The 26,054-nt window shown below is 41.7% G+C and overlaps 1 protein-coding gene across 4 annotated transcripts; it reads right to left on the minus strand.

Moving 5' to 3' along the window:
* Positions 1-15,206: 15,206 nt before the first annotated feature.
* Positions 15,207-26,054, minus strand: HAUS4 (HAUS augmin like complex subunit 4). 4 transcript variants are annotated; one of them, XM_040227226.1, is made up of 10 exons: positions 25,585-26,054; positions 23,997-24,073; positions 21,366-21,508; positions 21,143-21,274; positions 20,668-20,802; positions 19,345-19,441; positions 18,320-18,465; positions 17,926-18,056; positions 17,498-17,566; positions 15,207-17,356 (listed from the first exon to the last, which is right to left on the minus strand). In XM_040227226.1, exons 2-10 carry the CDS (start codon positions 24,049-24,051, stop codon positions 17,173-17,175), a joined length of 1,092 nt encoding a protein of 363 aa, XP_040083160.1. In that variant the 5' UTR covers positions 24,052-24,073; positions 25,585-26,054; the 3' UTR covers positions 15,207-17,172. The 4 variants fall into 4 exon arrangements, with proteins under 4 accessions (XP_040083160.1, XP_040083163.1, XP_040083162.1 ...); XM_040227229.1 differs by having other exon boundaries at positions 25,632-25,986; XM_040227228.1 differs by having other exon boundaries at positions 23,997-24,081; positions 25,585-25,965.

Raw genomic sequence — 26,054 nt, forward strand, 5'->3', positions numbered from 1 at the left:
TAAAGTCAGAGTTAAACAGTTCTCTTATCCTCTGCTTCCCTCTCCTCTGCTCTCCATGCTGAACTTTTGTGCTCAGAAGTATGTCAGTCACTGTTACGCTATAGCATGTAGTCCTTTGCTGGAAGGAAAATAGGGATTTGGTGGGTGAGAAATAATGCTGCTTTCTCCAGGAACCAGTGACTAACAGGTCAGAGCTCTGGAAACGTTTCTGGAAGGATAGGAGTACTCACCTTCCAGATAATCCTCCAGCATTTCTCATCTTCAGGCCCAGTCCTTCTACCTGCTCCTGTTTTTCTGTCCTTGTTTAAACACTGCCAGTGAATTGTAAACTCTCCTTTCACTTTCTCTTGGGCTCTCCTCCTCCCTCAACACTGGTCTCCCTCCCCAGGCCCACCTTCACTCACCTCTGCCTGCCCAGCCAGCCGCACTCTTCAACACCAAAATAATGGCCCGTTTGACCCTCCTACTGCTCCAAATTGCTTCTTCACAATCAAGACTGTCCTCCAGCTATGAAAGTGGTAGAGTTACTGAGGCAAAATAATCTGTGCCAATTTGCATTCTCTTCCTTGTCATCTCTATTATACAGTATTTATCTGTCAAAATGAATAGAAAGTAGAAACTGTTCTGGAACATAGAAAAAGACGGAAAACTACCCAATTGTTTAGGAGGCCAGAATATACTTAATATCAAAACCTGTCAGAAGGAGGACCTTTCCAAAAGACCAGACCTATAGACTTACCTAACTTAGGAATATAAATGTAAAAATCCTATAATATTTGAGATTAACAATAAATGTCAATAGTATATTAACATAATAATAATATACCAGAAACAGTTAGGGTTTATCCCCGGAATTAACACAGGTTAGGTATTAGGAAATTTATTTATATGATAGGTCAAAAATAAAGCAAACAAGAAAAACATTTGATCATTTGTAATAGTCATCAAAGAGAACATGGTAAGTAAATTCCATTTTCTGAAACATTCTTTTTTTAAAATTATTTTTATTGATTTATTTATTTGGATGGGCTGGGTCTTGGTTGCCACATGTGGGATCTAGTTCTCCGACTAGGGATTGAACCCCAGCCCTCTGCACTGGGAATGTGGAGCCTTAGCCACTAGACCACCAGGGAAGTCCCTCTAAAACATTCTTAATAGTCTTAATATTCTTTATAATAAACACATATATATGTGTATGAAGTCAACAATTCATGTAAATATAAAATAATACAAGAATGTCTTATCACTGTGTTATTTAATATTATTCTAAAAAAATCCAATACAATAAGCCTGGAAATTTTTAAAAAGGAGTTTTAACTTTTAGAAAGGCAAATTTATCATTGTTTGCAGATGATATGATTGTGTATAAAGAAAATCCATGAGAACCAATTCAAAAATGATGAGAATAATAGCGTTCAGAGACACCACTTGATACAAGACAAATATAAAACATATCCTTAGCTTTCTTTTTTTTTTTTCTTAGCTTTCTTATAAACTAAGAATAACCAGTTAAAAGACATAACTAATAAAAATATCCCAATAACATGGTAGTTAAGGTCATAGACAGTAGAGCCAGGTGGCAAGAGGTTAAAGCCCTATTTATCCATTTAGTAACCATGTGAACTAACCCATCTAGCCTCAGTTTCTTCATCCACAAAACAAAAATTAAATTATAGTTATCTCATAAAGCTATGATGAACATTAAATTAGTTAATATTGTAAAGCATTTAGAACCTTTCTGCACATAGGAAGCTTTCAATATACATTAGCTATTGTGATTAGTTTCTTTCCCATTCACAGAGGTAACAATAATATCACCATAAAATACTTAGCTATAACCTTAGTGAAAAATATGAAGAAACTATATATAGAAAACCTAAAATTTTGCTGAGAGATATAAAGACTGAAAAAATGGAAAGACAAGCCATATTCTTAGAAAAAAATGAATCTTATAAAGATGTCAATTCTTAATAGTTTGTCACTTTTTCTACATTTAATCACAATTCTAATGGAATCTTTTCTTTATTAAATGATTCTACCATTCACTGGTGAGTTTCCCATGTGGCGCTAGTGATAAAGAACCTGCCTTCTAACGCAGTAGATGTAAGAGATGCAGGCTCAATCCTTGGTTTGGGAAGATCCCCTGGAGGAAGAAATAGCAACCTACTCCAGTATTCTTGCCTAGAGAATTCCATGGACAGAGGAGCCTGGTAGGCTATAGTCCATGGGGTCGCAAAGAGTCAAAACACGAGTGAAGCAACTTAGCGTACATACACACACCGTTCTTTTTTTTTTTTCTTTTAAAAAAAGCAGACAAGAAAGCAAAGAAAAAAGTTTTTAAAGAGGAGGAAGGAGAGGGAATTTGCTCTACATTTTTAGTCCATTACTTCAAACTCTTTATAAGACAAGCAATGTATAAATAAGTAAAAGGCCACGATGTGCAGTAGGTACAAGAAGAGACAGTAAAAAGGTAGTCTAGAAACAGACCAGTTGCTTGTGTGTAATAGATGTGTAATAAATATATGAATTCAATTTATGATAATAATAACAGCTAACATTTTTTGAGCCCTTATTTTGTGTCAGGTTCTATGAAAAGCACTTTACATTCACAAGAACCTGGTGATGTAGGAAATGTTAATCTATGGGTAAAGGAACTAAGTCTAAGAGGGTTAAGTGACTTGCCCCTCTAAGAAGGGGTTTAGATGGGGTACAAACCTAGGTCAACTGACTCAGAGCCTTTGATCTTAACCTTAAGACATACCATCTCTAATTTTCCTTCTAGAAAGCTATCCTAGACAATATTCACAAACTAGATAAAGGACAGAAATTGTATGGACCTAACAGAAGCAGAAGATATTAAGAAGAGGTGGCAAGAATACACAGAAGAACTGCACAAAAAAGATCTTCATGACCCAGATAATCACGATGGTGTGATCACTCACCTAGAGCCAGACATCCTGGAATGTGAAGTCAAGTGGGCCTTAGAAAGCATCACTACGAACAAAGCTAGTGGAGGTGATGGAATTCCAGTTGAGCTATTTCAAATCCTGAAAGATGATGCTGTGAAAGTGCTGCACTCAATATGCCAGCAAATTTGGAAAACTCAGCAGTGGCCACAGGACTGGAAAAGGTCAGTTTTCATTCCAATCCCAAAGAAAGGAAATACTAAAGAATGCTCAAACTACCACACAATTGCACTCATCTCACACGCTAGTAAAGTAATGCTCAAAATTCTCCAAGCCAGGCTTCAGCAATATGTGAACCGTGAACTTCCTGATGTTCAAGCTGGTTTTAGAAAAGGCAGAGGAACCAGAGATCAAATTGCCAACATCCGCTGGATCATGGAAAAAGCAAGAGAGTTCCAGAAAAACATGTATTTCTGCTTTATTGACTATGCCAAAGCCTTTGACTGTGTGGATCACAATAAACTGGAAAATTCTGAAAGACATGGGAATACCAGACCACCTGACCTGCCTCTTGAGAAATCTGTATGCAGGTCAGGAAGCAACAGTTAGAACTGGACATGGAACAACAGACTGGTTCCAAATAGGGAAAGGAGTACGTCAAGGCTGTATATTGTCACCCTGCTTATTTAACTTCTATGCAGAGTACATCATGAGAAACGCTGGGCTGGATGAAGCACAAACTAGAATCAAGATTGCTGGGACAAATATCAATAACCTCAGATATGCAGATGACACCACCCTTATGGCAGAAAGTGAAGAGGAACTAAAAAGCCACTTGATGAAAGTGAAAGAGGAGAGTGAAAAAGTTGGCTTAAAGCTCAACGTTCATAAAACTAAGATCATGGCATCTGGTCCCATCACTTCATGGCAAATAGATGGGGAAACAGTGGAAACAGTGTCAGACTTTATTTTGGGGGGCTCCAAAATCACTGCAGATGGTGATTGCAGCCATGAAATTAAAAGCCGCTTACTCCTTGGAAGGAAAGTTACGACCAACCTAGATAGCATATTCAAAAGCAGAGACATTACTTTGCCGACTAAGGTCCATCTAGTCAAGGCTATGGTTTTTCCAGTGGTCATGTATGGATGTGAGAGTTGGACTGTGAAGAAGGCTGAGCGCCGAAGAATTGATGCTTTTGAACTGTGGTGTTGGAGAAGACTCTTGAGAGTCCCTTGGACTGCAAGGAGATCCAACCAGTCCATCCTAAAGGAGATCAGTCCTGGTGTTCTTTGGAAGGACTGATGTTGAAGCTGAAACTCCAATACTTTGTCCACCTCATGTGAAGAGTTGACTCATTGGAAAAGACTCTGATGCTGGGAGGGATTGGGGGTAGAAGGAGAAGGGGACGACAGGATGAGATGGCTGGATGGCATCACTGACTCAATGGACATGAGTTTGAGTAAACTCCGGGAGTTGGTGATGGACAGGGAGGCCTGGCGTGCTGCGATTCATGGGGTCGCAAAGAGTTGGACACAACTGAGTGACTGAACTGAACTGAACTGAGGACAAAGAGACATTAAGAGAAATGCTTAGTGTGACATTTTCCTGTGATTACAAAAAATGTAAAACAATTTGGATATCCTATAGGGGTATGGTCAAATAAATCATCCATGCAATGAAATCTTAAGCAGCCATTAAAATCAATGTTGTCAGAGAAAATTTAATAATATAGAGAAATGTTCATGATACAGAATAACTTCAGTATGTGCAGAGAAAATGTATTTTCCAAGTTTTCTATAGTAAGCATGTTTTTACTATATGGGAAACATTTTTTTCAACATGTATAAAATCTGTGATCTTTCCTTGGTCTTTCTGCTTGTTTCTAGTCTTCTTTCTTTTGAAGACCTATCAAAGGTCTCTCTCCTCTGTAGGACCCTCTAGCTGTCGATCTTCAGCAGTCACTCTCACTCATAGCAATACCTTAACAGTCCTCCTCCACAAGCTACTATTTTTGGATTTGTTGTTTGTTTTTCATTTTTTTTCCAGTTTTATTGAGAAATAATTGACATACCTCACTGTATAAGGCACACAGCATGATGGTTTGCTTTACATACATTGTGAAATGATTACCACAGCAGGTTGAACTAACATGGCCTTATATAGATACAGAAACAAGAAAGGAAAAAATGTTTCTCCTTCAGAGGAGAACTCTTAGGATTTCCTCTCTTGACAACTTTTCCTATACATCAGACAGCAATGTTAACTATAGTCTCCATGTTGTACATTACATCCTTGCTGCTACTGCTAAGTCGCTTCAGTCATGTCCGACTCTGTGCGATCCCATGGGCAGCAGCCCACCAGGCTCCCCCGTCCCTGGGATTCTCCAGGCAAGAACACTGGACTGGGTTGCCATCTCCTTCTCCAATATTACATCCTTAGTAATGACTTATAACTGGAAGTTTGTACCTCTTTTTTTTTCTCTTTTTAAAAATATAATCGTATTTATGTATTTTTGCATGTGCTGGGTCTTCGTGACTGCGAAGGCTTTTTCCTAGCTGTGATAAGCAGGGGCTGCCCTCTAGTTGTGGTGTGCAGGCTTCTCATTGGGGAGGTTTCTCTCCTTGCAGACCATGGGCTCTAAGAGGGTGCCCAGTCTTAACAATTATTGCCCACAGGCTTAGTTGCTCCGAGGCATGTGGAATTTTCCCGGATTAGGGATTGAACTCCTGTCTCTTGCGTTGACAGCTGGATTCTTTACTACTGAGCCACCAGGGAAGTCCCTAGAAGTTTGTACCTCTTGGTCATCTTCCTCCAACTCAGCCTTCTCCCACTCTCCACCTCTGGCAACCACAAGTCTGATCTCTTTTCCTATGAGTTTGCTTTTTAGATTTCACCTATGTGAGATTATACAGTATTTGTCTTTCTCTGGACAGACTAATGTTTATTAAGCTCTACCACATGCAGGGTACTTTACATATTAATATATTATCTCACCTAATGCTCAGGACATACTCTTGTGGGGTAATTAATATACCCATTTTGTAGATAGAAAACTGAGGTTAAGTGTTTTGAACAAAGTTATGCTTCAGCTATATAGGAAGAGCCAGAATAAGAATCCATTTCTTCTGACTCTCAACCCATTGCTTTTTCTTTTACAATATAGTGTTTTCCCAAATGTGGTGTAAGGACCCTGAGGCTCTCTTAGACTCTTTTAGGAAGTGTATGAGGATCTCCTCCATGTCTGTGTGAGACCAGATTTGACTTACTTTATTCAGTCAGAGCCACTTTTTGTAACACAAAGCAGATATGAGAATCCAGCTGTCTTCTATTAAGTCAGATACCAAGGAGATTTGCAAAAATATAAAACAATGTCACTCTTCTCATACATTCTTTTTGATTTGGAAAATAGTTTTTTAATTAAAATGTATTATTTAATGTTAACATACAATGGACTTATTTTTTAAATGAATTGATAAAATTTTTTAACTTTTTCAGTTTTTATTTACTTATTTTTAATTTTTTAAAAACTTTTTATTTGTACTGAGGTATAGCCAGTTAACAAACAATGTTGTGATACTTTCAAGTGAACAGTGAAGGGACTCAGCCATATATACATGTATCCATGAACTCCCCTCCCATCCAGGCTGCCACATAACAATGAGCAGAGTTCCATGTGCTATACAGTAGGTCCTTGTTGGTCATCCATTTTAAATATAGCCGTGTATACATGTTCATCCCAAACTCCCTAACTATCCCTGCCCCTCATCCTCTACCCCCGCCCACTCCTGCAACTGTAAGCTCCTTCTGGAAGTCTGGAAATCTGTTTCTGTTTTGTAAGCAAGTTCATTTGTATAATTTCTTTTTAGATTCCACATGTAAGGGATGTCATAGGATATTCTCCTTGTCTCTCTGGCTTACTTCACTCAGTATGATGCTCTCTAGGTCCACTGTTGCTGCAAATGGCATTATTTCATTCTTCCTAATGGCTGAGTAATATTTTCATTTATTTCATTCTTCCTAATGGCTGAGTAATATTTCCATTTAATATTACTGGATATTGGAAAGTACCACGTCTTCTTTATCCATTACTCTGTTGATGGACATTTAGGTTGCTTCCATGTCTTGCCTATCATAAACAGTACTGTAATGAACACGGGTGCATGTTTTCTCAGTTTTTGAAACCTTTTTTGATCGGGAAAATATTCAGCTTCTTAAATATTGTGAATGTCTGGACTGTCAGACACATCATCTCAACATGTAAATGTCAAACCACATTTCAAAGCCAAATGTAATTTACTTGGATTTTTTTCTTTGCTTTTCTCTACAAGGACGACTAAAACCATTCTATATTGTATTCATTTCTTCAGTCTTTAAAATAGTTTTTAAAATAATGTTCAGTTAAACTTCCAGCAATTATCTTCAACTTTTTCTGAATAAAAAGTTCCCATTCTTAAGGCCTGGGCTTCCCTGGTAGTCCAGTGGCTGAGACTCACACTCTCAATGCAACGGGCAAGGGTTTGATCTCTAGTCAGGGAACTAGATCGCACATGCCACAGCTAAGACCCAGTGCAGCCAAATAAATAAATATATTTTTAAAAAAGACAGGCTTTTAATTCATTTACTTGATATTACTCAGTGGCATTTTATCTGTAGTAGGAAGGGGAAAATACAATTTTAAGGAATATTAGAAAACCATTTAAGCTTTCCTCTTTGCTGCCTCCTTACGTGTAACATGTTCATAAAGCTCTTTTGGAAAGACAAATATCATATGATATCGTTTTATGTGAAATCTAAAAAAAAAATACAGATGAACTTACTTACAAAACAGAAATAGACCTACAAACAGAAAATAAACTTATGATGGAGAAGAGGGGAGGGGATAAATTAGGACTTTGGGATTAACATATATACACTACCAGATAGATACACTATCTGGTATACACTATATACCAGATATATACACTATACCACATATATACACTACCAGAGAAACAGATAACCAACAAGAACCTACTGTATAGTACAGAGAACTATTTTGTAATATTAATATTTTGTAATAATATATAAAGAAAAAGACTGAAAAAATGTGTGTGTGTGTATATATATATATATATATATGTGAATCACTTTGGTGTATCCCTGAAACTAATACAACATATACTTCAATAAAAAGATTTTTTTATAGAGCACTTTTCAGTTCTATGTTTGCCACTAGGGATTGAGTTCTGCTTTTATAAAACTGAGATCTAATCAAGATCATATTTAAATATCAAAGCAGTTGTGACTAACTAGTAGAGCTCAGATACTGCCTAACTCCATCTCGGCAAGAATTACATTGAAAAAAACCTCCGTGTTTAGTAAAACCGAATAATTCTTTTTCCCTGATATCCTTCAGGAAAAGACTGATGATAGTCTCTCAGTTTTAATTTTTAATATCAGAAATATCTATACATAAAGCTTCACAGAAATAAAATCTCTTTTGGTGTCCTTAAAAATCATAGAGAGTAAGTGAGTGAGTGAGTGAAGTCGCTCAGTGTCCGACTCTTTGCGACCCCATGGACTGTAGCCTACCAGGCTCTTCCGTCCATGGGATTCTCCAGGCAAGAATACTGGAGTGGGTTGCCATTTCCTTCTCCATAGAGAATAAAGGAGTCCACAAAGACTGAGAACACACGCTTTACAACCAGCAGCCCTCTGATATTGTAGATAAGATTAAACATGCTGCCCAATAGGGTGATGAAATTCAAGGCCTGGACGACAGACAGGCACCTTAAAGAAGTGGATGTAAAATGACACAGAGACCTTCTCTAATTGGAATGATAATGGGGAAACAGAACTAGAGGTTCCAAAATGATAGGATTTTTCCAGCAGAGGATAGAACCAGCCAGGTAGAAAGAACCATAGCAAGCACAGAAAAGCATGGGAGGGTGAGTAAGCCCACTGGGGAGGCGGCTTAGGGTGAGTAGAAAATGTGTGTGGTGGGAAAAGTTTGCCAAGTGGAGCTGCACCGCGAGGGCTTGAATCCCCAGCTCAGCCACGTGGCCTATGTTTGGTGCACAGCAGGGTGACCTGATATAGTTCAACAGAGAAATGACAACATGAAGTGAAGATCACAAACTACTTGTGAATAGCAAATCAAAATCACAAAAATCAACCTGGCGGTGTATGAGAGGAGGAAGAGTTAGGACAATTTGCAGGGACACAGAATGAGGACCTGAGTCGGGGTGGGGGGTGAGGGGGGTGCGTGGGGGCAGGGGCAGGGGAAGGGTGCCTGTCAGGCGTGCCAACAGGTCTCACAAGGTGGCAGGATTCTGGGGAGATCTTCTGGTTCAGGGCCTGGCTCCAGCTGGGTGGTCTGGAGTCTCTGAAGAGCCCTGATCTTGTTCTTTGGATAACCCTCTTCTAAACTCTGGGTTAATCATTTGCGTTTGCTTTACATTCTCTCTTCAACAGGCATAGTACATTTAGGTTTTTCTACATTTCACTTGTACTTTTCTGAGACCAGGCCTTAGCCACTTTGTGGCTGGACCTCGGCCCCTAAAATATAAAAGATTCTTTAAGGTAAACTCTTTTTACAGGTTGGTAACCTCATTCATGATAAGTTGACTCCTTGGTTCTTGATCAGATGTAAAAGGCAAGTCAAGAGAGACAGAGGTGTGAGAGAATGAAGGAGAGACTGTAAAGGCAAATCTTTTCTGAAAATGTGAGGGGGAGAGGTTCAAAGAAGGTCCAAGATGCTAACCCTCAGCTCTCACTCAGCTCCTCTGCTTGCCCTCCCCTCTCACCTCCACAATAGAGAAGTTTCTGCCTACTAACCTCCAGTCGCTGTGAAGAAGGAAAGGGCCAAGACAAACCATAGGGTGCTCCTGAACACTCTTTGTGCCCCTTTCCTGCTTTGGGTCCCTTCAAACCGTGCAACTGTTTTGAAAGACTTTTTCTGCCAAATTACATTCATAAGCTCAGGAATTAATTTACTTTTTCATGAAATAGCTAGAATTAATATACCAATTTACTATAATACCAAAAACAGCAAAGGCACTTGAGCAAGATACATATACAATGGTATCCAATGAAACATTTTTGTAATAGAGCAAATTGGGAACAATCTAAATATCCATCATGAAGGGAAGTTAAATTATGATGCAGCCATACTTAAACAGTGATATGAGCTAATAATTCTGTACGTTTGTTTGCATATTTTTAGAAAAAAGTCTGGTGCTATATGCAACAAATTGGTTGCTCTAAGGAGGTGGATAGGAGTAATGGGGTGTGTGTCTGTGTTGGGGGGTGTGGTTCAGTCTTTTACACTGTACACGTCTTTTATTTATTTGTTTGGCTCTGTTGAGTCTTAGTTGCAGCATGCGAGATCCTTGAGGGCTCAGTAGTTATAGGGCACAGGTTTAGCTAAACCTGCTCTGGGGCATGTGGGAATCTTGATTTCCAGACCAGGGATCAAACCCACACCTCTCTGTTGCAAGGCAGATTCTTGACCACTGGACCACCAGGGAAGTCCCTGTGTACTTTTGTTTTGAATTTTAAAAAAAATTGTTTTTCAAAGCACAGTATTTTTGTTTTTGAGCCTATGAAGATTTTTTGTAAGTAGCTTATGCAGCACTGTGGCAGGCAAATGTTCAATTTTCATCAGGCTTTTAGAAACAGAAGAAACACCTGACTGTCCATCCCCATGCCATTTAGGGAGCTTAGGCTGGGAACGACTGCCTTAGAAGCCAGTTTGCTTTCTCAGGTGGTTGGGTATCTAAACATTTCTCCAACACCAGCTTTCCAGAGTTTTGATTGAAGCCATGGGACATGTTTCTAGAATTTTATTCACTTAAGATGACAAACAAGGCTTTCTTGGTACGTGATTTGCTCATTCCTAACTCCATGCCTTCACATACTACTCCTTCTTTTTCTTCATCTTTGTCAGTTTTTCCAAAATTGTATCCCAAACTTGCCTCTACAAATCTGAATCAAATCTGCCTTTCCCTACCACAGCTCTACCTTATGATTCCTGATTCAATTCTCTTGGTTTTTAGTGACATTTATTTGCACTTTCTGTTTTGATATCCTTAGGTGTTTTTTTTTTTTTTTTTTGGTGGGATACAGGCGGTGTTTATTTCCGTGGCCCGGTCTGCCCGCCGGCACCCCTTCCTCAGGTGTTTTTTGTGTGTCTACTATTGTCTATAGGTTATGAATATTGAGGACAGGGTCCTTTTTTTTTTTCATTATTATCTCTATTATTTCAAATGCCTAAATCTAGTATGGTTCAAGATGAACACCTAATTAAATGAGGAAATGCTGAATGCCATAGTAAATTATCAGGAAGAACTGTTTTGAGATTATTGATATTCATTTCCAGATGCTAGCTACAAAAGGAAAATGTGCTTTTATCTATGAGATCCAGCAGTTGCCACCTTAACCAAGAATCAAACTCAGCATAAGTAATAGTGAGATATTCTGACCTGATGTGGCTCTAGGGTGATGTAATGTGAAGTACATAATATCATCTATTAAGTATTCTTTGCAAGAATGTTTAAAGTGAATCTAATAAAGCCTGAAGACCTACTTCCAGTTTACAGGAAATGTATGCTTATAGCACTATGACCAATAGAATTTTCTGCAATGATGTAAATGTTATCTGTCTACATTAATATAGTAACCACCAACCTACTGAAAGTTTCATTTTATTTCATTTTAATTAAATTTAAATAGCTACTTATGGCTAGTGGCTACTCTATTGGACAGGAAAGGAACAACTATGCTACCACAGAAAATAGACAATGGGACATTCTATAAGGTAACTGGCTTGGATTTTTCAGAAAGTTAGTTTTATTTAAAAAAAAAAGTGGGAGGAATGATCTATTTCAAAAAAAATTAAAGAAACCTAATATTGTACAGGAGATAGGGATCAAGACCATCCCCAAGAAAAAGAAATGCAAAAAAGCAAAATGGCTGTCTGAGGAGGCCTTACATATAGCTGTGAAAAGAAGAGAAGTGAAAAGCAAAGGAGAAAAGGAAAGATATACCCATTTGAGTGCAGAGTTTCAAAGAATAGCAAGGAGAGATAAGAAAAGCCTTCCTCAGCGATCAAAGCAAAGAAATAGAGGAAACAATAGAATGGGAAAGACTAGAGATCTCTTCAAGAAAATTAGAGATACCAAGGGAACATTTCATGCAAAAATGAGCTCAAGAAAGGACAGAAATGGTATGGACCTGACAGGAGCAAAAGATATGAAGAAGAGGTGGCAAGAATACACAGAAGAACTGCACAAAAAAAGATCTTCACGACCCAGATAACCATGATGGTGTGATCACTCACCTAGAGCCAGACATCCTGGAATGTGAAGTCAAGTGGGCCTTAGAAAGCATGACTACGAACAAAGCTAGTGGAGGTGATGGAATTCCAGTTGAGCTGTTTCAAATCCTGAAAGATGATGCTGTGCAAGTGCTGCACTCAAAATGCCCAAAAATTTGGAAAACTCAGCAGTGGCTGCAGGACTGGAAAAGGTCAGTTTTCATTCCAGTCCCAAAGAAAGGCAATGCCAAAGAATGCTCAAACTACCACACAATTGCACTCATCTCACACGCTAGTAAAGTAATGCTCAAACTTCTCCAAGCCAGGCTTCAGCAATACGTGAACCGTGAACTCCCTGATGTTCAAGCTGGTTTTAGAAAAGGCAGAGGAACCAGGGATCAAATTGCCAACATTCGCTGGATCATCGAAAAAGCAAGAGAGTTCCAGAAAAACATGTATTTCTGCTTTATTGACTATGCCAAAGCCTTTGACTGTGTGGATCACAATAAACTATGGAAAATTTTGACAGACATGGGAATACCAGACCACCTGACCTGCCTCTTGAGAAATCTGTATGCAGGTCAGGAAGCAACAGTTAGAACTGGACATGGAAAAACAGACTGGTTCCAAATAGGAAAAGGAGTATGTCAAGGCTGTATATTGTCACCCTGTGTATTTAACTTATATGCAAAGTGCATCATGAAAAATGCTGGACTGGAAGAAGCACAAGCTGGAGTCAAGATTGCCAGGAGAAATAACAATAACCTCATATATGCAGATGACACCACCCTGATAAGTGAAAGAGGAGAGTGAGAAAGTTGGCTTAAAGCTCAACGTTCAGAAAACTAAGATCATGGTATCTGGTCCCATCACTTCATGGCAAATAGATGGGGAAACAGTGGAAACAGTGTCAGACTTTATTTTTTTGGGCTCCAAAATCACTGCAGATGGTGACTGCAGCCATGAAATTAAAAGACGCTTACTCCTTGGAAGCAAAGTTATGACCAACATAGATAGCATATTCAAAAGCAGAGACATTTGCCTACAAAGGTCCGTCTAGTCAAGACTATGGTTTTTCCAGTAGTCATGTGTGGATGTGAGAGTTGGACTATAAAGAAAGCTGAGCGCCAAAGAATTGATGCTTTTGAACTGTGGTGTTGGAGAAGACTCTTGAGAGTCCCTTGGACTGCAAGGAGATCCAGCCAGTCCATCCTAAAGGAGATCAGTCCTGGTGTTCTTTGGAAGGACTGATGTTGAAGCTGAAACTCCAATACTTTGGCCACCTGATGCAAAGAGCTGACTCATTTGAAAAGACCCTGATGCTGGGAAAGATTGAGGGCAGGAGAAGGGGCCGACAGAGGATGAGATGGTTGGATGACATCACTGACTCAGTGGACATGAGTTTGGATAGGCTCAGGGAGTTGGTGATGGACAGGGAGGCATGGCGTGCTGCAGTTCATGGGATCACAAAGAGTTGGACACGACTGAGCAACTGAACTGAACTGAATATCCAAATGTTATGTATGAATCTTTATTAGAACCTAGACCAAGAAAAAAAACTAGAGAAATCTAAATATGACCTGAAATAATAACTATTATGAAATTATTGATTTTTTTCTCTAGTTCTTGGCTGCAGTGCTCAAGATCTTAATTCCCAAACTAGGGATCGAACCCAAGCCCCCTGTAGTGGAAGTGCAGCGTCTTAACCACTGGACCACCATTTTATTAGTTATACAGGGAGTGCCCTTATTTTTAGGAGTTGCCTGCTTAAATGTTTACAGAATGAAATGTCAGAATGTCTTCAATTTATTATAAAATGGTTCAGGAAAAAAAAAAAGTCTACATAACTCTATCTATAAAGAGAGAGTGGGCTTCCCTGGTGGTTCAGTTGATAAAGAATCCTGCTTGAAATGCAGTTGACCCAGGTTCAATCCCTGGGTGGGGAAGATCCCCTGGAGAAGGAACCTGCAACCTACTCCAGCACTCTTGCCTGGAGAATCCCATGGACAGAGGAGCCTGGTCAGCTACAGTCCATGGGGTTGTAAAAAGTTGGACACAATTTAGCAACTAAATCACCATAAAAAGAGAGGAGGGAAGAGACGAAAGAGGGAGAGAAAGAAAAGCAAAATGTTAGTCGTTGAATATAGGTTGAGTATCCTGGTGCCATGAAAAGATGCTCAATATTGCTAATTATTAGAGAAATACAAACCAAAACTACAATGAGGTATCATCTCACACAGTCAGAATGGCCATCATCAAAAAATCTACAAACAATAAATGCTGGAGAGGGTGTGGAGAAAAGGGAAACTTCTTGTGCTTTTGGTAGGAATGTAGATTGATACCAGCCACTGGGGAGACGAGTATGGAAATTCCTTTAAAAACTAAGAATAGAGTTACCATATGATCCATCAATCCCATTCCTGTGCATATATCTGAAAAGATGAAAACTCTAATTAAAAAAGATACACGTGGGACTTCCTTGGTGGTCCAGTGGCTAAGACTCCACACTCCCAATGCAGGGGGCCTAGGTTCGATCCCTGGTCAGCGAACTAGATCCCACGTGCCACAACTAAGAGTTCGAGGGCCACAACTAAGATCCAGTGCAGTAAAATGAATTTTAAAAAAAAGAAAGAAAAGATACATGTACCCCAATGTTCATAGGAGCTCTATTTACAATAGCCAACATGTAAATATTACTCAGCCATAAAAAAGAATGAATGAAAAATGACATTTGTAGCAACATGGATAGACTTAGAGATTATCATGCTAAGTGAAGTAAGTTGGAAAGAGAAAGACAAATATCATGATATTATTTATTTGTGAAATCTAAAACAGTGATCCAAATGAACTTATTTACAAAACAGAGACAGACTCAAAGATGTAGAAAACAGTCATATGGTTATCAAAGGGAAAGGGGGAGGAAATAAATTAGGAGTTTGGGATTAACAGATACACACTACTATATGTGTAAAATAGATTTTAAAAAAAAGAAGGACCAACTGTATAGAACAGGAAGGCTGAATCACTTTTTACTGTACACTTGAATTAACACAACATTATAAATCAACTATAACTTAAAAAGTGAAGAAAGAAACTTCCTTGGTGGTCCAGGTAAGACCCTGTGTTTCCAATTGAGGGGGCACAGGTTCAAACTAAGATCCCACATGCTATGTGGAGCAACCAAAAAATAAAAACATTTTAAAAGTTTAAAAATAAAAATTGAAGAATAGAGTATCCTGGTGCTTATCATACTATTCTTTCAAATTTTCTGTAGGTTTGAAAACATTTCCCTGAAACAGGTTAAAAATTATACATATAACTAAGCAATATGGACTATTTTAGAGTTTTTACATTAATCGGTATTGGGCTGACCTCACAGGCCTGCAAGCCTCGTAGTAGCCCAGCCTTGAAACCAAAGAAAAGAGCCCGGAGACAGTGACAGAGACATCAATGGCTTCTTGGACAGGGAATCTTACACATCCACAGCCAAGGGTGCCAGAGAAACACCCCCCACCCCTGCAATGGCAGAGGGCAGGCTGGACATGACAGCAGCCCTCACTAAGATTATCATTTATAGGGGGAATTAAGTCAGGCTGGCTCATCAGTTACCAGGGAAACCAGTAGCTGGGCCGCATCCCTCCCAGCCCCTCAGGTTAACAACCTAGAAAGGCAGATGTTTTTCTTTAATAAGCTATTAGGCGGAGCCCTTCTGATCTAAGGGGTAAGCAGGTTCTTGTGAGTCGGGTGCCGGTGAAGCAGGGACTGGTCAGGCAGGGAAGGTACAGAAAGCAAGGGAACAGCTATCTTGAATGGCCTGACCATACAACGTAATTGCTTGTTCATTTTGTGTGGGCCAGCACTTACAGATAAATGGAAGCAAGCACAATTTACAGAAAAATTTAAAGCTGAGTCAAAGACCTTAATTTTACCTATGATCAATCCAAAACCATCATTATATGATCTTAGCAGAAGAGCATCTTGAGACAGTCTCCCTGGAAAGTGGTTTGAGAAGCTGAGTAGGGCCTTCTAAATGAGGGTGGTCTTGGGCTTCTGCTTACAGCAACCCCCAACTGTGGCATTTTTTTTTAAACTGACATCTTTATTTCCTGTTCAGATTTTTTTTGAAGTGGGCCCCAACCAGGGATTGAACCCACGCCTCTTAGAGTGCAAGCATGTAGTCTCAACCACTGGACCACCAGGGAAGTCCCCTGTAGTCCCCACCAGTCAGGGCCCTGCCTTTTCCTAAGCTAAACAGACCAGGGAACTTGGTTCCTCAGGGTAATCTTCTCCCACACTCTGCTCTCAGAGAAAGAAGTAACCCTCAAACCACATCAGAGGGAAGCGAGAACACAAATGCCTTGTGTCCCTTCCTGTAACCTAGCTGGGTGCCCAGCAGCTTTATACCTGCCCCACTTACAGCCATAGTGACAGAATAGTATCCTATCCATCTGAGCGTCTAGTACTAGTCTGGAGACTAATTCTTCAAGAGCAAGCCCAGTTTTAGTCCACTTCTGCTGTCTAAGAATGAAGCCTCTAAAACCCCACATGCCAGGCTGGCCCTTTTACCCCTCACCCTTCCAGTAAGCATTAGGAAGCCATCTCTGCATGCACTCAAGTCTCACTCCTTATCCATATAGACTTTGATGTTCTTTTTCTATCTTTGTCCAAACAAAAATGACTAAAGTCCTAAGGTACAACATCATCACTTTATTTAGGAGATAATCAAATAGGATACAGGGCTGACACAAATCACATAAAATGATACAAACCTATTACATTTTCTAGAAGAGACTCAGTCATTGTAAACAAGGAAGGAAAACCAGAAGAGTGCCTAAAGGACTGTAGTGTTTTGGACAAGTGTCCCCACACGCCCTTGAGTGAAGGTGGCCTCTGGTGGAGGTGGTCCTTTCAGCAGGAAGACAAGGAGATGGTTCCTCTGCAGAAGCCACACCTCCTGGCTCCACCCACCCTTAGCGGTAGGCCTTGTTGAACTCCTGGAGGGTCCAGCGCTTGTTCTCAGTCGCCTGCTTGAGTTGGGTGTACTCTTTCACCAGCTTGTCAAACTCCTCCCCGAGGACCTCATATGTGTTCAGGACCTGTCGGGACTTCTCCATGTCCTGCTCTTGTAGGCGAATGGCCCCCTCCAAACGGTCCCTAAGAACCCAGGCACAGGAGATACAATATAAGGATCTGGCTCCTCAGAAAGTACACAGAAATGGGAAGGCACAAAAATGAATGAGTCTGGAGGGTGCGGGGTGTGTGGAAGAGCTCTATCAGGCTTTGGGGAGTTCTCACCTAATGAGACGATGAACTTCCACTTTCTCAGCAGTGTAAGTGTCAGACAAAATCTTTAGCTCTTCCATCCTGACCAGGGGAGGAAAGAAATGTCAAGCTGAGGATCCTGGACAGCAGCAGACTTAGGAACGGGACACAGGACCTGCCCATGGTCAACGTACAGGTTGAGCAGTGACAAGATAAGCAAAGTCGTTCCAAATTCCTGAGCAATTTAGCTCACAGTAAAGCATCTATTTCAGAAGGCTTTAAAATGAAAGACCCAAGAATGCTGACAGCTTTAGAGTAATCCAAAGGCTAACAGCGCTATGTGACATTTACTGCACACCCACAGGGTGTCAGGCACGGCAGAGAGGAAAGCGATGAGGGAGAGGGTTGGAGGGGTGGGGTGTGAGATGGAGTCTCTCAGATCCACAGAGGCCACAGCTCACCGCAGCTTAAGGATCATGGCGCTGCACTTGATCTCCAGGTACTGGGCATTGATGCGGTCCAGCTCAGACTGAGTCTTCAGCCGGTGCTCCTGAAGAAGCCTCTGCAGCAAGGCCAGGCAGCGAAGTAGCACCTGAGCCCCCAGGAGGCAGGAGGAAGAGGGCAGCCACAAGACAGCAGAAAAGAAGGCAGATCAGAAATCCCTGGCTTTGGAATTCCCTGATGGTCCAGTGATTAAGATTCAGTGCTCCTACTGCAGGGGGCACGGGTTCGATGCCTGGTTGAGGAAGATCCATATGCCACTCGGCATGGCCAAAAAAAATCCCTGGCTTCCCTAGAGGGGCCCCTGGGGTCAGAGTAAAAGAGAAGGGAGGCCACCCCACTGCCCTGCCAGACCTGGGAGTAAGTGGTACTCTTCTTCTCCAGCAGCACCACCTGCTCCTTCTGCTGGCTCTTGGCAGCCTGGCACTGCTGCTTCTCACCTGCCAGAACCTCAGCGAGGTTCCAGACCTTTGCTGCTTTCAGGGTTTCACTGTCCAAATCTGGGCAAAGAAACAGAATGCTGGATAGGAAAACCCTAACTGCTCCTGCCTTTTGAAAGCCATATCTCAGTACCCCTCTCATGCATCCAGCCCTACAGATTCTGTCTTCCTTACAGGTTTTCTTCTGATGGCCTGATAAAAACAGCCCAGTTCTCATAATTAAGTTCTCTCCATCTACCTGCAATGCAGGAGACCGGGGTTCAATCCTTGGGTCAGGAAGATCCCCTGGAGAAAGGTATTCTTGCCTGAAGAATTCCATGGACAAAGGAGCCTGGCGGTCACAAATAGCCACACACAACTGAGTGACTTCACTTTCATTCTTACTGTGAATTCCAAATGTGGCCCTTGATTCTTAAATCACAGAAATAAAGACAAAACCAGAGGCTTCCCTGGTGGCTCTGCGGTAAAGAATCTGCCTGCCAATGCAGAAGATGTGGGTTCCATCCCTGGGTGGGGAAGATCCCCTGGAGAAGGAAATGGCAACCCACTCCAGGATCCTTGCCTGGGAAGTGGACAGAGGAGCCTGGTGGGCAACAGTCCTTGGGGTTGCAAAGAGTCGGACACAACTTAGCATCTAAACAACAAAGACAAGGTGGATACCTATTAGCCTGAACTTTCCTCCCTATTTCATTCTGATTCTCTTAAGAAGAACTCATCCTTCCTTGTAGCAAGAGGACACTGCCACTCAGCACCTGGCCGAATGAAGGGAGTCCACACAGAATTCCTCACTCTTATTCTACCAGCAAGGGAACAAAAAAGTAAGCATTTCCAATGCTTCCCAGCTTCTGTCCCAAATCTAAAATTCAAACACATTATTCTCAAAAGAGCAGACCAGGAACCCTGAAGGCCAGCTGTGAACAGGACACAGCCGGCACGCACCTGAACTGGGATTGTGGTAGCAGAGCACAGTGAAGCATTTCTTCTTGAGCTGCTCCTCCACTTCCAGTGGGAGCCGGGCTCTCATCCACACAAAATCCTGCAGCCACAGAAGAGAAGGGGGAGACGCAGACAGACAGCCGGAACTTGGAAGATCCAGTCAATGAATACGTGATGATAACAATCTCAATGATAACCAAAGAAAATGCATCGAGAGTCATCAGGGAGATTTAATTTCAAGTCACCAGGGAGATTAATGTTAGCAAAGACTACAGAGGCTGTCAAGATCCCATGCTGATGAAAATGTGGGGACCTAGGGCACTGGAAGTGCCTCTCTGCAGTTTGGCAATATGTACCAGCATGTTCTATGTGCCTAGCCTGTGACCTGGTGATCCCACTTTAAGCACTAACACTTGAATAATCACACAAAGACAAGTATGAACTAGTACATTCCTATCATTGTGGTTTCTACCAGCAAAAATGGGGAGACAACCTTAAATTAATATCCATCAATAAGGGTGAGCAAATTATGCTACATCTGTACAACGAAATCCATCTGTGATTAAAACTGGTGATATATAATAAGGACACTGAGCACTAACTATATGCCTGGATACTGTGCAGAGAGTGCTTTAGGAAGAGGAGAGGAATAAATTAGGATCTTGGGATTTTCATATACATACTACTATATATAAAATACATTACCAACAAGGACCTACATATGGCCCAGGGAACTCCAATATTTTATAGTAACCCTTAAGGGAAAAGAATCTGAGAAAGAATTGAATATAAGGCTTAACTGAATCACTTTTCTGCATACCTTAAACTAACACAACACTATAAATCAACTATACTTCAATTAAAAAAAAAAAAAGAGTGCCTAAGAGGGTATCATCTTGTTTACAGTAATTTGAAAAGTAATATATATTTGAAAATAATCATATACTTGAAAAGAAGTCCAAAATATATTGAGTGAAAACAGATTATATTCTATATATGCACAGGAGGTATAATACCATTTATTGGGTTAGCCAAAAAGTTTGTTCGAGTTTTTCCACAACATCTCATGGAGAAACCCAAATGAACTTTTTGGCCAACCCAATATGTCAAGTTATACATAATAATACTGCATTTATTTCTAGATTTAGTACTTCAGCTCTTACTTTCTTCCTTGTAATGTTTTTTTCTTTCCTATTTACTTAAGTTCTACCACCATGAACAAGTATCATTCTCACGGAAAGTTTAACCACGAAATGTTTCACTCCATGGGAGAATTTAAGCCATTTCCCTTCTTTGGTCCCAATACCTGTCCCCCCAGCCCCTAACCTCTGAGGGTGGCATGAGCTCCAGAAGGTCTGCCTTCTCCAGCCCTAGAAGTGGAGGCGCCTCCCGCTCCTGGCTGGGACCTAAGAGCCGCGTCAGCTCGGTCACGAGTAGCCGCTCTTCAAGGGTCTCATGAAACTGGGAGAGAGAGTAAAAAGCAAAAAGAAGTTACTATAAAACTGTTCCCATTCCACCTCCTCCATCCTCATGAGCAGCTCTTCACATATTTTCAAAGTCCTCAAACATGTCATTCCCTTCAGATAACTTTCTAGCCGCCAGTGCTTTCTCCTGTCAATCTTCCTTTTCAAAACCCTGACAACACCCTCACCTCTCTCCCCATAACTACAGTCCCTGTCTTTCTTGATACCCGTTACTCAAAACTCCTATTTCCCCCATATCATAGAATCAAAGGAAGCCACAGCTGTCCCTGCCATTCCCACAGCGGCTACCAGCACTTACTTCCTGCTTCCTGCCTCACCTTTCTGTCCTCAGAAGTTAAATCTGTATCTTGTGTCTTCACATAGTAGTCCACAAGTAGCTCTTGAATGACTCTGTGTAAAATCTCAGACCTTAACCACGTTGTCTTATGCAGTCGAACATCCTTCCATGCCTAGAAAACCGAAAAAATCCCAGGTGGGAGCCCCTCTCTCTCAGAAGATCTTTTTCTTCCTCCCAGTCAGCCCTTCTCCCAGGGCCCTTACCTGAGCCTGCTCCTTTGCCAGCGTGAGGCTTAAACCACTCTCATCCACGTGTTGTGAGAGACTCAGCAGTAGTTGGCTGAAGTGTGGGTTCTGTAACAGGTCCTCTTCACTCATGTTACAAGGAGGAAGCTGTTTGCTGCACACTTAATGAGACGTTCCCCATAGGGACCAAAAAGCAAAGATAGCAGTATGGATTCAATTTATATAATTGAGCATAAGATACGGGAAGGGAAGGGTCAGTAACTCAGTTATGTCCATGTTCAGTGCACATACTCATGCTCAGTCACGAGGATTCATTGCGACCTCATGGACTATAACCCGCCAGGCTCCTCTGTCTATGGAATTTCCCAAGCAAGAATACTGGAGTGGGTTGCCATTGCCTACTCCAGGGGATTCTCCCAACCCAGAGTTAGAGGCAGCATCTCCCCAGGCTTCTGCATTGGCAGGCAGATTCTTTACCACTGAGCCACCTGGGAAGTCCCCATAATTGAGCATAACTCTCAGCTTAATACTCACTTCCAAAAAACCCTTAGGTTTCTGGTAGGGAAGTTTTCTAAATCAAATGAAATTTTTTTAAAAATAGGGAATTCACTGGCTGTCCAATGGTTAGAACTTCATACTTTCACTGTCAAGGGCCTGGGGTTCAATCCCTGGTCAAGGAACTAAGATCCCTCAAGCCTTGTGGCACAAGTAAAATATTTAAAAATCCACAAATAAACTAAAGGCAGTTCTCAAAGTAACAAGCATTTATATCATATACAAGGGCGTTAATCAAGAATTAGAGAACGAGCCTTAAAAAAAGCTAAGATCCTAGAAAATGGAAATACAGTTGGAAAATATTAGACAAAGAGAAACAAGAACAAGGGACTCTTTGGTAGGACTCACCACACTACCTAAAATGCCTCATTCATACAAAATAACTAGAGTTTTGGGGGATGGAAAAAAAACAACACATGTACAGTTCCAACTTGGGATATAACCTCTGGTTGCATAAGCAAGATTGAGAGAGGGTATATTCTTAAGAATAAATAAAAAATTTAACTAACCAAATTCTCCTTATTGTAAATAGACTGAGTACCCCACGTAGATGCAGAACAGTACACACACGAGAAAAAGTGCAAGAAGCCAGGTTGTTGCTCAATTGCTAAGTCATGTCTGACTCTTTATGACCCCATGGACTGCAGCACGCCAGGCTCCTCTATTCTCCACTGTCTCCCAGAGTTTGCTCAAATTCATGTCTTTTGAGTCAGTGATGCTATCTAACCATCTCATTCTCTGCCACCCCCTTCTCCCTTTGCCTTCAATCTTTCCCAGCATCAGGGTCTTTTCCTTTGAGTCAGCTCTTCACATCGGGTGGCCAAAGTATTGGAGCTTCAGCAACAGTCCTTCCAGTGAATACTCAAGGTTGATTTCCTTTAGGATTGATTGGTTTGATTTCTGTGCAGTCCAAGGGATTCTCAAGAGTCTTCTCTAGTACCACAATTTGAAAGCATCAATTCTTTGGCTCTCAGCCTTCTTTATGGTCCAACTCTCACATCTATACATGACTACTGGACAAACCATAGCTTTGACTAGACAGACTTTTGTCAGCAAAGTGATGTCGCTACTTTTTAATCTGTTGTCTAAGTTTATCATAGCCAGATTCCATATGCTCAAGGGGCTTTTTTTTCCATCTGTTTCCCACATGCTTTCTGCTGGGGTCTTCTATTTTACTTTCACATACCAAACACATTTTAATTCTCTGGACCATCATACCAAAGTCCTTTTAGAAAATTAAAAGTCTCTTTTTTTTCCTCCCAAGGCATTAAAAACTCAATATGGAAATGGTCAAAATATAGAAGATTTACATTTTCAAAGGACTCAAGATAGAGAAAACATCTGAAACAGGCAAAGAATTCAAATATGGAAGGATTCTGAGATTTTAGAGGATAAGATATGAGAAAATTCAAGACACAGCTTTCAAAAGTTCACTCGCCACCCTTGTCATGAGGATATGCTTGCTAACACAGCATGGGAACATCTTGAAATTTTAGTCTATTGCACTAGCAGGTACTGAACAGGCGTTTGTATAATCTGTCTTTCAATAAGAGAGTGTTTAGAATCTTCAAGGATTCTAGTTTCCCTAGGAACTTAGGCTTCTGTGAGAGAAACCGTACTGGTGAACATTATCAATCCTTTTATTTTTTTGGCCACACCTCGAGACATCTTAGTTCCCCAACCAGGGGTTGAACATGGGCCACAGCAGTGAAAGTGCCAGGTCCTAATCACTGAACCACCAAGGAATTTCCCCTTTTTATTATAGAAGACAATACCCTAGATAACACCATTTGGGGACTTCCCTGGTGGTCCAATGGTTAGCAATCTGGCCATGAGTTCAATCCCTGGTCTGGGAAGATTCCACATGCCTCAGGGCAACTAAGCCATGTGCCACAACTTCTGAAGCCTACATGCCCTAGAGCCCATGTTCTGCAACAAGAGGCCACCGCAGTGAGAAGTCCTTGCACCCCAACTGGAGAAAGACCACATGCAGCAATGAAGATCCAGCACAGCCAAAATTAATCAGTTACTTAAAAAAAAAAAAAAACCCACTCTGGATAATTCTTCAAACCTCTTGCAAATGGCTGCCCTTACCTTGTTGTAGCATTTCCATCCCTTCTCCAGGCGAGCAGAAATCCCCGGATGCCATCTGCTTTTCTAGTGATTCTTATCTGTCTAACTGAGTAAAAGAAAGCAAAGAGATAAATAAACTGGCTTGGCTGCCCCAGAGAGACAACTACCTTGGGTTCAAATTTCTGTTGTCTACAAGCTGGGGAGGAGGAACACCTCTTACAGGGAGGGACTATATCACACATCCTGGGTCCTGTCTGAAAAGAATCCTCCTTGGGAAAGAAAACTTTCCAATTCACTAAACAGAAGGATGCCCCCCTGCCCCCCTACCATTATGTCTAAGGTTAAAACTGAGCCGCTGCTTTCTAGTTATGAGTGAGCTGGGGAAGGGGAGGGGGGAGAAATCAGTCTGGTTTTTTTTCCTCCAAATAACTCAGCTATCAAATTCCACAAGAGTTACTTGTGCTTCTTTAACTTGTCCTTTCATCTGAGATCTGTTGGTAGCTTTTGATCATTAACTCTAGAAACATCCTTCAAGAGTGACACACCATTCCACACTTGAACGAAAACAACTGGTTTTCACATAACAGCATTAGGAAAGAGCACCTGGAGGAAAGAGCATGGTAGGAAGACTGACAGGGAGGTCAGTGCCAGGAGAGGGAAGCGAAGGTGTGTTCATATGGCTGAGGCCTGGACACGTGAGCCCTCAGTGTTTCGTCAGAACACCAAGTACACGGAAAAGAATGCCAGCAACACAAAGAGGAGGTAAGGATGGGCACAGTCTGGACTCTAGAGACAAAACTTTTCCCTTGACATTATTTCCTACACCCCCTCACCACCTCCCTTTTTTTTTTGTTTGCTCCAACCTGCTTCTCTGTAAGGTATCAAACTCTTAAAGAGCAGCTGAGCCTCCCAAAGCAGAACATAGGTTATTAGGATTTAACACTTCACGTTCACAGAACATTTGGTTTACTTCCTGGTTTTATGAGTAACATCAAAGTAACTACTCATTTGTTTTGTAACATGGTCTAGAGGGGGACGCAGCTGAGTCGGAATACTTAGACTTAATTTGCAGCTCAGCCCAGTTGCCTCTGTGTGAATTTAAGGGAAATGCTTTTTTGTGCCAAACTTTTTCCCACCTGCAAAACTGAGATAACGACTCCTGCCTTGGATGAGACATTAAGAATTAATAACACAATCGACTTGTCAACAAACGCCACTACTTAGTTAAGCTCAGTGTTTTAGCGATTCTGTTTATCAAGGATCTAAGCCTGCAAATAAATTCTGCAGGCGCAAACTTCACTCACGGAAATGAGGACCAACCCAAATTTCAAAAAAGTCAGCTGTTCTTCCCTCCCTAGGGAAACGGCCCTCTTGGGGTTTTTAGGGTGATTTTCTTTACCCTTTTAAAGTCTTACAGGGAGGGAACGGTGGGGGCAATCAGGCTCGATTCTCCACCCTTTGCACTCAGACGTGTTAAAACGCTGCTACAAGGACCCAAGCATTTAAATGTTCTGACTCAGGCGTCTTTTAAATTCTTAGAGCTGTCTTTACACGCTGCACTGAACGTTAAATTGATTTTACAGGTATTTTCACAAGATGTGACCCTTACAGGGCCCGAGATGAATCAAAATGCGGAGCGGGCTCTCGGGCGCCTACTTTCCTTCCGTCTGGTAGCCAAGGATTCCCAAGGGCGAGGGCGGTCTCGGCGGCCGGAGACCGGGGACTGGCCGGCTTGACTCTCCCAGCGCTCCTTCTCCCCGCAGCGCCGCCCGCTGACCCTCCAGAGCAAACCTGCACAAGCAAGGGGCAGCTGAAGCTCCCGAGGCAGTGCCGAGGGGGCTGAGGTGGGCAGGTGGGCAGCCGGTGGCCGCAACACTGGACCGCCGCCCGCGCCCGGCCTCCGAAGCCTCTCGATCCGGCCGGGCGCTGGGGCTGCTGGAAGCTAGGCCTGGGCAGACAGCGCGGGAGGTCGGGGGAGGGGAAAGGGCCCCAAAAGCCCAGGAGGCCGCGTGGGAGGGAGGGGCGGTGCCACGCTCGAGGCGGGAACGGCAGGCTCCGCCTCCAGCCGGGCGCGCGCCC

Source organism: Oryx dammah, unplaced genomic scaffold (assembly GCF_014754425.2).
Source record: "Oryx dammah isolate SB20612 unplaced genomic scaffold, SCBI_Odam_1.1 HiC_scaffold_26, whole genome shotgun sequence".
In the NCBI taxonomy this organism is placed as follows: Eukaryota; Metazoa; Chordata; class Mammalia; order Artiodactyla; family Bovidae; genus Oryx; species Oryx dammah.